At 42.3% G+C, this 14,499-nt stretch overlaps 1 protein-coding gene across 1 annotated transcript in view; it reads right to left on the bottom strand.

The window, feature by feature from the left end:
- CC2D2B (coiled-coil and C2 domain containing 2B) overlaps nt 1-14,499 on the bottom strand; it is a 1,912,120-nt gene that overhangs the window by 778,580 nt on the left and 1,119,041 nt on the right. The window contains exon 22 of the mRNA XM_086919535.1: nt 2,894-3,041. Coding sequence (XP_086775661.1) covers nt 2,894-3,041 — 148 coding nt within the window. The remainder of the gene's footprint in view (nt 1-2,893; nt 3,042-14,499) is intronic.

Genomic DNA, 14,499 nt, shown 5'->3' with positions numbered 1-14,499 from the left:
TGAGAAATATGGGCGGAGAGTGGGCGGGGCTTCTAGTCTATACTCTACCACAACAAGTCTCGCAGAGCACTACATGTGCGCTGACTCTAGGCTCGACCCAAAAAACGAATACCATGTTTCTTTTGCCATGTGGGTTCAATTTCAGTTTCAATATTGGGAAGTTCATGTTATGCTACTTTATCTGCTTCAGAGGTAAGTGTGATTTAATTGATAATTTTTAGACTTTAAAGTTGTCCATCTACTGGATTTCAACTCCTGTGATGATATCAGTCTCAGTGGTAATATCATTGCCTTATAAAATTAGGACCAACTTAATATCCACATAGGGACAAAGCGGCAACGTGTTTACCCAAGGACAACTACGGAATTTGAAGCAATGAAGCAAAGATAATATTGGTACAACAAGATTATATTTTAATAGGTCAAGGAGGAATCTTCTAATGGCATCATGTAATTATTTAAGGCACAAATCATGTTACCATAGTCCAAAAAGGCTAGAATTTGCTGCATGAGTGTGAAGGGACGCTTCCAACTTTGGAAAAATCTATTCCAGACATTTAAACTGATAAATCAGAGGTTGTGGCTACTACAGGGACCTAATTTTGAGATCAAATTTGATCTGCAGATTTTTAAGTATGGTCACCAGTTTAGGAAATAACTCCTAAAAGTTGGTCAGTGATTCACTAGCAAGGAGTCACTTTGTTAATTCTAGGATTTAACTTCAGGTAACTAGAAGATATCCACCGCGAAATCCCTAGCAGACACTGAGATAAGTCCTCGGGACGAAGTTGCAACTTCTAATTTTGCATTCAGATGGATCATGAGCTGGGTATCACCAGTGCACATAAAACACTGCACCTGGTATTCATGCAGGCAGCACTTTCAATAAAGGAATCCTTTACAGGGTAAGTAGCAGAGGTGATATTGCTGACCCATGTGGTACCCCCATTGAACAATCTTTTTGCTATACTCAAAGAGTGAGGAGGTAGAAATGGATTGCACTCTATCTGACAGGAACTGTGTGATAAATGCCAATAAATATTACAATCCTTTACTCCAAGCTGTTGTCAGAGCCAGCTTAGAGTCACATATCTCTGTAATAACCGAATAATCATCAGCATTTTTTTACACTTCTAAAACCGAATAATCCTCAGTATTTTTTCTACACTTCTAAAACTAGGATATAGTCTGCTTAGAAATCAATGAAAGGTAGTTTTACATTTTCGAAAAGGTTAAAAACCACCTGTATTGAAAACACTAACAAATCCAACAATGATAGGGCCCTGACACTGACACTGCTTTCTACCTCCATCTTTCATTCATCCAAGAATGTAAGAATCCCTTTTTCCATGCTCATTCCTGCTCTGAAGCCAGACTCTTGCCAAGGAGTCTGTTATTTGCAGAGAATATATCACACTCACAGGTCCATCACAGATGTGTCAGGGTTGGGTGGCAATATGTTTCAACCCAACCCTGAAACATCTGTGCCGGACCTTCATCATACTAGAGTCCTCCCTTTTTTACTACTGCAATTGCTCACACTACTACTACTACTAATATTTCTTCTACAACTACTACCAGTGTTATTAATAATATTAACTACAGTGTGCACATTTTTCATGATTTCCTTTTGCATAATTATGCAACTATTTTAAAAAGGACACAAAAAATATTTGAAATATGCAAATTGCTAATCTGGCATTGATTGCAATATTTAGTGCAAAATGCATCCTTGCATCCATTTTCAATTGCGAAGATGTATTTCATGCTACAAAATAGTGCAAAAGTACGTGTCATGAGCAACAACCACTCGCATTCTGTTCATTGATTTGTTCTCATGCGCCTGCAATAGGATTCTTTCTTGAATGAATTTGAAATTGCACGACGTGGCATAATTTCAGGAATTATGCGTAACGAGCATAATGTGAAATGGCGGAAATTGCACAAGATTAAGCCAGCATACAATACATTTTGCCCGGACAGAATTAAAATAATATATGAGCTAAAGTTTCCAAAATTGCACGTTATAAGGCTAATGCAAGTCTATGAGGTGATTTCTGAGAGTACATAGGCATGATGTTGCAGGCTTCACAAGGAAACACCGAAAAAACTTTCAATATCCTTTTTATCTACACTTGAGGTTCTTTATCCCTTCAGTGAGTGGATTTGGAAGGATATGTTTACTAGTACCACACAATAAAATCCCAGGTCCAAATTTGAGTAGATAATTCAGTTCAGGGTTTTTATTTGCATTCTGATAGTAAAGTCAGGATGTATATTGAGATAAATAGGACTTCAAGTTCCAGAACACAAACAAAAAACTCTTGATGAGCTACTCACATACACGCCTGGGTAACTTGAGAGATCTGCTAATGCTACCAGTCTTTAGGCGGCCTGCGTATGCCCCCAGGCCACTCTGCATTACTGTAATGGTTATGAGCATGACCTTTGCTGTGTAGGGCTATCACCTTCAGTTGAACCCAACTTGTCCAAGTAGACCTGCTATTCAAAGAAGGAGGAGAACAAGGGGAAGCAGAAGGCAAGGAAGAAGATAAGCCGACAGTGCTTCCTAAAGCTTTCAGGAAAAGTAAAAGTCTAAAACAGGATGCAAGAAAAATCTGAATTTTTTCTTCCTCCATGTTTATGGTCAAGAAGTCCACCTTTGTTTACTAACCGGTTTCTTTGACAGTGGCACATCCTACTTGTAGAGGTTAGAGTCTCAGTTAAGCAAAATCAGAGGCTATTTGGTGCACAGTAAGATAAGGAAAAGGTTTTCCTGAACGCTGTTAAAGGCACGCAGTACTGCCATATTTATTAACATGCTTAAATCTCCAATTTTATTCACGGTTTAACCACAACTATCCCTATCCACCCACAAGCCTAAAACACTTACCTGTAAGAAGAACCTTTGATCTGATGTGGCGCGGGAGCCAATGGAACTCCTGTGTCATCTACAGCCCAGCACAGAGAATACCAAAGCTTTCCAGAGGTCAGCAAACACAGTTCCTTTTTTCCACGTCCATCAAGGCAAAAAGACACATCTGTTTATTAAAGACAGTTAAAGAAAGGTTGCCTCAAATGCCTTATACTAGATTGCATTTACAAATTATACATCTGCATATTTAATTGGCAATGACATAGTGAAGTACCCTCAATACCAGCTCCAACGCAGGTCAGAATAATTTGTTGTGTATTGCCCAATATTGTCTTTTATCTTAGATTTGCAGCTCACAGGATAGAAGCTAATAAATATTGCAGAAAGGAGGATACATAACATAACTGTGGGGTGGGGCAAAAGGATGCCAAAGAGGCCCAACACTTGACAGAAAGAACGGATAGCAGTGAAAAAAATAAGTGATAGGCTAATGGAGCTACAGAACAAGAAAAATAAAATTGGTCAGAAAGAATGGAAGCATGATTGAAAGAAGGAGACTAGGAACAAAGAAAGAAAGAAAGAAAGAAAGAATGAAAGAAAGAAAGAAAGAAAGAAAGAAAGAAAGAAAGAAAGAAAGAAAGCAAAACATAGAAACAAAGGAAGAAAGAAAAGAACAAGAATGGGAGAAATAGAAGGATAGAAAGTGAGAAAAAGAAAGGAGAGTATTAGGAAAAAGAAAGTAACAACATCATAAAATAAAAATAAAAGGATGGAGAAAGCTGGATCACAAAATAAAATAAAACAGAAATGTGGAAAATAGGAATAAAAAAGAAAAAGACAGGAAGGAAGGTCAATGAATAGAAGGAGTCTTTTGGCTGGTCTGAATGCATGCAACCATACTTGCTTTAACAGACATAAAGCCCATGGGAAGAAATGTGGAGTATCTATTTCTTCTATCAATTATTAACCCGTTCAGTGCTTCGAACGTCCAACGGTCGTCGCGTGCACTACCTCGCTAGTGCTGCGCACGACCGTTGGACGTCCGAATCCTGTTAGCGCAATCGAACGTCCGCACTGGGGCGGAATGTTTGCGCGGGTTAAAAGCCGATTAAATTTTACTACAGACTGGGGTCAAGAGGGATGTAGCAGGTGTGACCAAAACCTGGTCATGTATCAGTAGTATCCAACGTGGGCCCTGAGAATCAGCTTAGGGCCACCTGGGGCCTTACATCCAAAAGCGCACACACAACATAACAAGAAACATCCAGACTCAGGCTCGGGATAGTTCAGCATAATATTTTCATTATGTGTCACATGTCAGCATAAAGGCATTGGGTTGCTTCTCAGAAGAGGAACATCATTTTGCCCTAATTCTCCACATAGCCATAAAGTGAGGGACAAGTGCGTAAATCAGTGTCTTACTGGGATCTGTTCTTAATGTCCTTAGGGCAACTTTATACTCTCGAATGCCCAAGGTTCGGACAGAATGGAAGTATCCAACAGTGCCTGCTCATTGTTCAGACTGGGCAGAAAACATTGCATGTTCTACGGTTTCCTTGGGGACACCACAGGCCGGACACCACCAATCGTCAGCCCTGGGAATTGTTTGCCCACTTAGCAGTGAACGTATGGAGGGGTAGGGTCCCATAATAAAATAACAATTACAGACACCTATCTGGGAGAGCCTCTATCTTCTCCAGGAAGTCTTCTCTAATAAAGGTGTCTGAGAGGAAGGCATTGGTAAAATGGCTTTGGCTTGCCTGAGAGTATAGTGAGTATAGTGAAGAGTCTCTGTGCTACCAGTAGGCTAATTTAATGTTGTTCTTGTAGATTGCCCCGGCCTCACCCCGAGAGCTCCACAGAATCGTCATCCCGAACTCTTGTAGGGTGGCTTCCATGTACTTGATCCAAGGTATATTGCGGGAGCCCAAAAGACTGAATATTTCTTCTAGGCCTATCCGGTACGAGTGGAGCTCTGGGGTAGCCCAGATCCTCCTCTAATAAAGAGTAGGGCATAGGCTAGCTTTATCTGATAGGGCTCTCAACTTGAGATCAGGTCTGAGAAGGAGTAAGGGAGTGCTTATGGGAACGCTTATTAACTGATGCATGAATCGATTTCCACTACATCTAATGTGGAAACATCCAAATGACCCCACAGTTCTGCACCACTGGAAGCTGTCTCTAGGGCTTGGTGTTGGTATAGCTGCAGGGTTGGCTGTGCAGTTCGAAACTGTGAGCTCTGTGACAGCTTAATTATGCCTCCCACAACTTGCTATACCTTTAGCTGTATAATGTGTGCATGCTACCCCAGATATTTAGTTAATGGGATACCCAAATATGTAATAGTATGCTCTCTCTCAAATGGAGTTCCTGCTAATGTCGGATTGGCCCTAGTCTAATGCCCTGGGTTCAAAATTATATACTTAGTCTTGCACAAATTTATTTCGAGGCCCCTCACCTTGCAGAAGTACTCGAAACAGACCAGGAGTTTTTGCAGACCCATGGGTGACTTAGATAGTAGGAGGGTGTCGTTGGCAAACATGAGGGCAGGGATCCTCATGTTTGCCAACCTGGTGGCATTGTTGTCACTCTGGCCTAAAATATTTATAAGGCAGTTGATATAGAGTGAAACTAATGTTGGAGCAAGTATGCACCCTTGCCTTACCCAGGGCCGGACTGGGAACCACAACCGGCCCTGGCAAAGTGCTCGGCCGCCCCCACACTCCCCACTCGGGGGAGGTGGGGGTTCGAGGTGCCGCCGAGCTCTTTGCCGGGGCCGATTTTGGTACAGGGCCGCAAAAAATGGCCCTGTAACAAAAATGGCTCCCAGGGGCCCAAAACCGCCCTCCACCTGTGCGGCGCACCGGGGTATTGCCCAGTGCCCACTATGGCCAGTCCGGCCCTGGCCTTAGCCCTCTATTTACAGTGAATGGGTTTATCAACTCGCCAGCCTGACCACACCTGATCTGCGCATAGTTGTTGGTGTGCAACCTCAAGATGATATCTCATAAACAGCTGGGTACCGCCAACTCTTGCAGTACCCGCGAGAGGGTTGGCATAGGGACAAATTCAAATGTGGACATACAGGCGACCACTCCCGAGAATGACCACCTTCCAGTACAACATCAGGAGTTGCAACATCTGGTCAATTGTGCTTGTGGCTTCCCTAAAGCATGCCTGTAGCGGGGAATTAAATCATTTTCTGTCAGCCATTCCAGTAGTATGCCAAGGATGACCCTGTCAAATAGCTTTTGTGATCTGTTGAGGAGACTTTTGGGTCTATAGTTGGTTGGCATTTCACAGGGGTCCTTTTTAGGTCAAGCGTAGACAGTGCTTGCGCTGTCGCTTAGCGACCTGAGGTATATGCTTTGTGGCGTTCCAACTTCACCCATTGCTTACCTTTGCTGTTCATTTGTCTCTGTCCGTTCCTTCAAAAATCCTTGCTTGCTAGTGGTCAGTCCTGCCTCATTGTCCCTCCTTTTTCTTTTCCGTACCTCCCAGGCAGCAGGGACTAAGTATGGTATCATTACACTGTGGCTGTTGATCTGCTCTTTGGGGGAATATTTCTTTTTGGTTTCCTACTCTGTTACTGTGTGCCTATGCTTGAATGTTAATGCAGCATGTGTCCCTCTCATTTGCGTGTTTTGCGACTGCATTTTTTAGTTACTTGTGTCCTGCACTACAAAGGTATTGCAGTGCAGGCTGAAACATGGTTCCCGAGCTTCTAGCCATTTTTACTCTTTTGGTAATTTTTGAATGTCGACTGTCAGTTGGGGCTCTCTCTTAGTAGAATAGTGGTTTGGTTTTGGGTTTCATTTGAGGGGATTGGGCTTGTTTTCTTTTGGCAATGATAACGCCGATATTCCCCCACATTCCACCAAAAGCAAGTCATTTCAAGCGGGCATGTGTGAGTTGCATTGCATTGATTATATTTTATTTGTTTGTGTGTGTGTTGCTTTATGATGTCCCTGCATTCATCAGGCTTTAGGATTTGATAGCGATGGGGACATGGTGGGGGTGGTCTTGTACTCCACACGAGCCTAGCTCTTTTCCACTTATGCCGAGGAAGCCTGCTCTATCCCCCAAACACCTCTCCCCCTCCTTGTTAAAGCACTGCCTGCCAACATGTCATCCAGTGCAGCAGGACGCTGTACACGTGAAGCACGTTCCCAGCAACAGTGAACACAGTCAGCTCGCCATGCTGTATAAATGTGCAGTCCTGGAGAGTAACGGGGGCCCTACAGCCGCAAAGGAGCAGGGGGAGGGCCACCGTTCAGGGTCCAAGGTCAGCCTCAGGCCTATACAAGACACTGCAGTCTCAGGGGCCCCTTGCAGATTTCTGCAGGCGGTCCCTTCAATTTACATTATACCACCAGTACAGTGCAGGTGACTTTTTACACCACAAGGGAACAGCTGCAGGGGTTCAAGGAGGCAGGGTCTTGCAGACACCCTGGCAAAAAGACTGAAAAGAAATATGCGTGAAGTGTTGCATGCCTTCTAAAGACAGCGGTTTACAGGTGCCATCCAACTTGGCCACTGTTCCAGACGAACGTCTCTTTCTAATTGAAAACAATTGTTGCTTTCTTTTGCTGCACACTTTTCATACATATATATTTTTTTTGCAGGGGTGTATCTGAACCGAGCCATGCCTAGAGTGGGCTAAGTACAAACACATTTTCCACACTGAAGTGTGGAGCAGGGCCTAGCTGTAGCTTCCTGCCCTGCAATCATGGCGATTGATAACAGCACTAAGAATGTTGGGACTTGCAGTTCTACTTTTTCCATTCTATGCAAGGTTCTATAAATCCCTATAAGGTGAGCACTGTTGAAAAAAATTCGCACTCGTGCCATGAGGGGAAGAGCACAAGCGGAATTTGCAGAGTGCAGCAACCCCTACCTTATTCATTTCAAAGGTCCAGAACATTTGTTGGCTTTCCCACTGAGCCCCCGGAGGCCAAAGAATTGCTTGAATTTATGGATTGTCTGCTGCCCCGAAGGACACTCTGTCATGAACTTCTTGTACCAGTGGTGGATCTCCACCGCCTGTAGGTAGTCCACGGTGGAGATGCTGAAGCTTCCCATGGTGCAGATGAGTGCCCAGGAACTGTCTGAAAGGTCCACGTCTTCTGGCAGTCTCCTCCCTCCCAACTTTCCAAACCAGCATAACACCCACAGGACATAATTAAACAACAGAGAAAAGTTCCCAGGAACCATCCAGAGGCTAATCTGCTCAGATGCTGATCAGGGGGGATTAAGGTGGAATAAACGTGGAGCGGAGAACAGAGGTGAAGATTAATCTGTGGGAGCTGCTACTCCAGTGTCTGAACACAGGGAGGAGGGGTCTATCATGCTCTGCTTTCTGGCCTCTTCGGGGCTGTGTTGCTATGCCTATAAACGACCTCAGAGTCTGAATCAGATAACACAGACGAAGTTCAACCGGGGAGGGAAAGGAAGGGGACGGCAGGGAGGGAGACCTGTAACGACAATGAACAACCCGTTTAGAAGACCCTCCCTGTTTTGTGAATCTAACCCACCCACTTCTCTCGCTGACCCAGTAACAACAGAAGGACTTTACAGTACCACTCTCGTACCTGTAAAGGAAAATACAAATGGTTGCTTCTCAAGAAGACACGACGTGAGGTGGTACCAGGGGTAAACAGTCATAATATCGATTCCAAAATATAGAATGGACATAATATCGAAGTAAAAATATAGAATGGACAAAATATCGAATGGACACAATATAGTGTTTAAAAATATCGATTTTAAGGTAAGTAATATCGATTTTCAAAATATAGAAGTCAAAATATCGAAGTATACAATATAGGCATTAAATATATCGTTTTTTTAATAATATCAATTTTTTAAAAGTGTTTTGTATGTTAGTATATGTGTGAAAAGTGTATATTAATTTTTGTAATGTATGTTTAATGTATTTTAAGTAATGAATTTTATGTTATTTAATTTTTGCATAGTTTAATTCTGTAGCGGGTTGTGGGTTTATAGGGGAATAGGGTGGGAAGTAATTTAATTATATTAAATTAAATATTAATTTTTAGCAATTATTATTAATTTTTAAATAAATTTTGCTTTTTAGTTCTGTAGCGGGTTGTGGGTTTATAGGGGAATAGGGTGGGAAGTAATTTAATTGTAATTAATTAAATATTTTTATGTATTTATTGGTATTCATTTTGAATTAATTGTTATTTTTTAATTGGCAATTAATTTGTATTAATTGATTAATTGTTAATTTTCTAAATTTATTTTCTGTAGCGGGTTGTGGGTTTATAGGGGAATAGGGTGGGAAGTAATTTAATTGTAATTAAGTAAATAATTTTTTTCATTAATTGGTAATGATTTTAAATTTATTGTTAATTAATTTTTAATTGGTAATTAATTTCTATTAATTGGCAATTCATTTTTATTAATTGGTAATTATTTTGTATTAATTGAATATTTGATAATTATGATAATTGTATTAATGTATTTTCTGTAGTGGGATGTGGGTTTATAGCGGAATAGGGTGGGAAGTAATGTAATTGTAATTAATTACATGTTAAAAACACTTTTTGATAATTAATTTACTGTTAATTTTTAATTGGTATTAATTTGTATTATTAATTAATGTTTGTTATTGAAAATTAATTAGTTGTTAAATAATTATGAATAGGTTATTAATTTCTAATAACTAATATGTAGTTGTATTTCTAATTAATTATTACATAATATTAAATTGGTTATTAATTTCAATTAATGTTTTATTGGGATTGATATTTAATTTATTTTTAATAATATATTAAATCATTACTTTCCCTACTGTTAAACTCACTGGAGTGGGAATAGTAATTTTCACCCTCCCGCTATCCAACACTTTCCCTACTGGTGCACTTTCTGGAGTGGGAATAGTATTTTTTACCCCTACGCTATCCAACGCTTTCCCTACTGTTGCACTCTCTGGAGTGGGAATAGTAATTTTTACCCCTACGCTATCCAAAGCTTTCCCTACTGTTGCACTATCTGGAGTGGGAATAGTAATTTTTACACTCCCGCTATCCAACGCTTTCCCTACTGCTGAACTCTCTGGAGTGGGAATAGTATGTTTTACCCCTACGCTATCCAACGCTTTCCCTACTGTTGCACTCTCTGGAGTGGGAATAGTAATTTTTACCCCTACGCTATCCAATGCTTTCCCTACTGTTGTACTCTCTGGAGTGGAAACAGTAATTTTTACCCTACGCTATCCAATGCTTTCCCTACTGTTGCACGCTCTGGAGTTGGAATAGTAATTTTAACCCTCCCGCTATCCAACGCTTTCCCTACTGTTGCACTCTCTGGAGTGGGAATAGTAATTTTTACCCTTATGATATCCAACGCTTTCCCTACTGTTGCACTCACTGGAGTGGGAATAGTAGTTTTTTACCCCTACGCTATCCAACGCTTTCCCTACTGTTGCACTCTCTGGAGTGGGATTAGTAATTTTTACCCTTACGCTATCCAACGCTTTCCCTACTGTTGCACTCACTGGAGTGGGAATAGTATTTTTTACCCCTACGCTATCCAACGCTTTCCCTACTGTTGCACTCTCTTGAGTGGGAATAGTCATTTTTACCCCTACGCTATCCAACGCTTTCCCTACTGTTGCACTCTCTGGAGTGGGAATAGTATTTTTTACCGCTACGCTATCCAACGCTTTCCCTACTGTTGCACTCTCTTGAGTGGGAATAGTCATTTTTACCCCTACGCTATCCAACGCTTTCCCTACTGTTGCACTCTCTGGAGTGGGAATAGTATTTTTTACCGCTACGCTATCCAACGCTTTCCCTACTGTTGCACTCACTGGAGTGGGAATAGTATTTTTTACCCCTACGCTATCCAATGCTTTCCCTACTGTTGCACTCACTGGAGTGGTAATATTAAATGTTACCCTCCTGCTATCCTACGGTAAAATATTGTACATTTTTATTAATAACTTAAATTAATTATATCTTAATTTTAAGGTTATTTGAGTATTTTTAAGTATGTTTTAGTTAGTTATATTTATTATTTCATTAATTAAAAAAATTCGATATTTTGACTAACTATATTTTTTACAGACTATATTTTGGATTCAATATTTTTGTACTTACCTGTTTGTAGATAGGAATTCGATATTTTGGCATTCTATATTTTGGTGACTATATTTTGGTAAGTCTATATTTTGTCATTCTATATTATGTCAGTGATCCGGTACCAGGCACTCTACCCAACTGTGAAATAACCAGACAAAGAGACACTTCGTGAAAACCTTAACCTATGAGGGTTGTACTATGTAAAGGGAGTATTGACACACCTACCTAAAACAAGTAATAAACATTCCTCAATGGGTATGCTGAATCCCTCTGAATATGTACTCCTCTTGTGTCTCCTGAGTAAGAAGAAAGGAAAAACAAATGTTGTGGTATGACATCAAATAATATAGAAGCAGGAATGGAATGGGTCCTCTGTTCTGTTTCACGTAAAAGAGTGTCTGTGAAATGTGGGTGTTCAATATCACACCCTGCACTGAGGAGCACTATAAATACACAGCACAAAGTTTCACCGAGGTTCAGCCTCGATTCCCCGGACTTGTAACACTGATAATTGCACACAAAGGTTCTCTTCTTTCCCCCTCATCCGAGAGGAAAAACCCAATAATCAACAAGATGCCCCTTTTCCCAGCGTTGCTCTGATGCGCGTAATACAGTGTCTCACAAGTTGCGATACAGCGCCATTGATTCCCCCTCAGCCAAGAAGAAATCGAGAAATAAAACAAGGTTCCACGCCACCAGCGTGGATAGCACTGTTACAACACAGTGTGCCGCAGGGAAACAGGAATTCGCGGTACAATTCCGCTTTCTTACCGCTACCGTCCGGAAACAAACCGTCCTCCGAACAGGATTAGGAATTATCGGCAAAGCCGTGGCTGCCGGGGCTCCTTTTGATTACGTGTTGCGCACGCTCCGTGCGTCCATCACGTCACTGCCCCATAGCCTGCCCGGAAACGTAGTTTCTTGTTTTCCCGATGCGCGAGGAGCACGGTATCCAGGCTGCTTGTGTATCGTGGACGTGCGAAACATGACAGGGTCTAACACATGCTGTCAAAAACACCTTCTGCACAAGGGCACTCTTCCAAGGGCTGCACTGCATGGGATTTATTTTCTCTCCGGGACTGTGAATACCAAGGAATGCAGGAGAAGGGCTCTCTACTCCCAAAGGCTCATCCAACTTCTTTAAGGCGGCTGGGGTTTGTTTGACATTTGAGGTAGTTAGGGCCTCATTTATGAAAAGTGACGCACTGCTGCGTGAAAACAGCAATGCGTCACTTTTCATTGCGCCTTCCTTACTACATGATGGATGCGTCATATTTACTGTATGACGCATCATGTCGCAGGGAATGACAGATATGTCAGTTTTACTGACGTATCTTTTGGAGCAAAAATGACTCATTGTTGGAGTTGTGTCTAAAGCATGACGCAACTCCAGCAATGCAGGGGAAGGCCTATGGATATAGCACTGCGTCAAACTGACGTCTGCCATGAGGCAGGCGTAAAGTTTTGACACATTTGCATCCTAAAATTGACAAAATAAAATACCATAGATTTCACTGCGCCTCTTCTACGAGGCTTACTTGCGTGGGAATGCCCCCCCTGCATACATTATACTTGGCAAAGGTATAATGTGGCACAGGGGTTTACAAAGTGACGCATCTGCTTAGATGTGTCCCTTTGTAAATAGGGCGCAACATGGGGCATGTTTTACGCCACCGATGCGTCACAAAAAGTGATGCAACGGCAGTGCAAAACTGACGCAAGGCCTCATAAATAAGGCCCTTAATTGCCAAACATTGAGCCTTGCAGCCCAACATCTGGGGATTATCACTCCTGCACCTGAACCGATGCCGTTCCTTACCTAAGAGATGGACCACCTAACGAGGGTTCTCTTTTCAAATGAAAATATCCCTAATTTGGGATCACGAAGAGCCCATTTAGAAAGATTTATTACCTAAGCATGGTTCTTAGCTCATATCTTACGAGAATTTTCCTATATTTTCTGTGACAAGACTCTGGTCATCGAAGAATGATTCGCTTACCGAAGTTAATAAAGGCTCTATCCCGGGAGATAGCTCTGGTGAGACCCATCCGTAAAAACTCCACCATCCCTTGGACTGAACTATCAAATCTCCGACCCATATCACCCATATCACTCCTCCCATACCTGAGCAAGATAACGGAAAAACACGTTAACACTCATATGTCGAACTTTATTGAGCTAACTGGAGGTTTGGATTATTCCCAGTCCGGATTCAGGCCCAACTATAGCACAGAATCAGCGCTCCTCTCGGTGACCGATACCATCAGAATGTCACAGGATAAGGAGAACTCTATGATTCTGGTGCTGTTGGACCTGTCTGCAGCTTTCAACACGATATCCCACGACATCCTGCTCAATCGTCTGAAGGAGGTGGGGGTAGGGGACTTGGCATTGTCCTGGATGAGGAGTTTTCTATCTGGCCGCACACAGAGTGTTAGTATGGGCTCTTTTTATTCTGCACCTGTGGAGCTTACCAAGGGGGTGCCACAGGGCTCGTCTCTGAGTCCCACACTTTTCAACATATACGTGGCCCCCCTGGCGAGCCTTATGAGATCTTATGGATTTATTACTATGTCATATGCTGATGACACTCAGCTTCTCTTTCCTTTCCAGACATTGACTACGGCAGTTAAACAGTCCTTCTCAGAAGGTATGAGGGCTGTAGCTCAATGGATGGCCTCGAATTTCCTGCAGTGCAACATAGGGAAAACAGAGGTAATACTCTTTGGGGAGGCCACACTACTGTGGACTCCAGACTGGTGGCCATTAGACCTGGGCCCAGTCCCCAGCCCAAAGCAGGTAGTGAAAAAGCTGGGTGTCCGGTAGGATCAAGGTCTGTCCTTAAAAGAGCACGTAAATCAAACAGCTGGGTCCTGCTTTCACGTAATTGGACTACTCAGAAGAGTGTTCCTGTTACTACCAGACTCCTCTAGAAAAACCCTCGTTCAGGCCCTGGTGCTCAGCCGCCTGGACTATTGTAATGGGTTACTAATATCAGCAAACAATAGTTTACTTAGTAGGCTCCAGGTGGTTCAAAACACCGCCGCAAGGTTAGTTTTGAATGCCCCGCCTAGATCTCCTTCACGCCCCCTATTGGAACAGCTTCATTGGCTACCGATCCGACAACGAGTCAAATTCAAAATCTGTTGTATCATCCACAAGGGTATACACAGCTTGGGCCCCACGTATTTGTCGGAGAAGTTTGTTCCTTACAACCCAATACGTGCTCTCCGCTCCAGTAATCAGTCCTTACTTCAAATCCCCCCAATTAGAAGGGCGAGACTGGGCGGAAAGGCTCTTTCCTACTTGGGCCCTTGCCTCTGGAACAAACTACCTGCTACTCTCAGGCTTTGTACTAATCATCTAGCATTTAGGAAATTGTTGAAAACTTTCTTGTTTCAAGTGTAGCTCCTCCTCTAGATCTTAAGAGCATTGCTTTCTACCTGTTAGGTGAATTGAGCGCAGAGATACTCCTCCGGAAGTCGATTCCAGCGCTATATAAGCCTATAAGTAAA

This window comes from Lissotriton vulgaris, chromosome 5, assembly GCF_964263255.1.
Source record: "Lissotriton vulgaris chromosome 5, aLisVul1.2, whole genome shotgun sequence".
Lineage (NCBI taxonomy): Eukaryota > Metazoa > Chordata > Amphibia > Caudata > Salamandridae > Lissotriton > Lissotriton vulgaris.
This window is presented reverse-complemented; position numbering and strand designations above follow the sequence as displayed.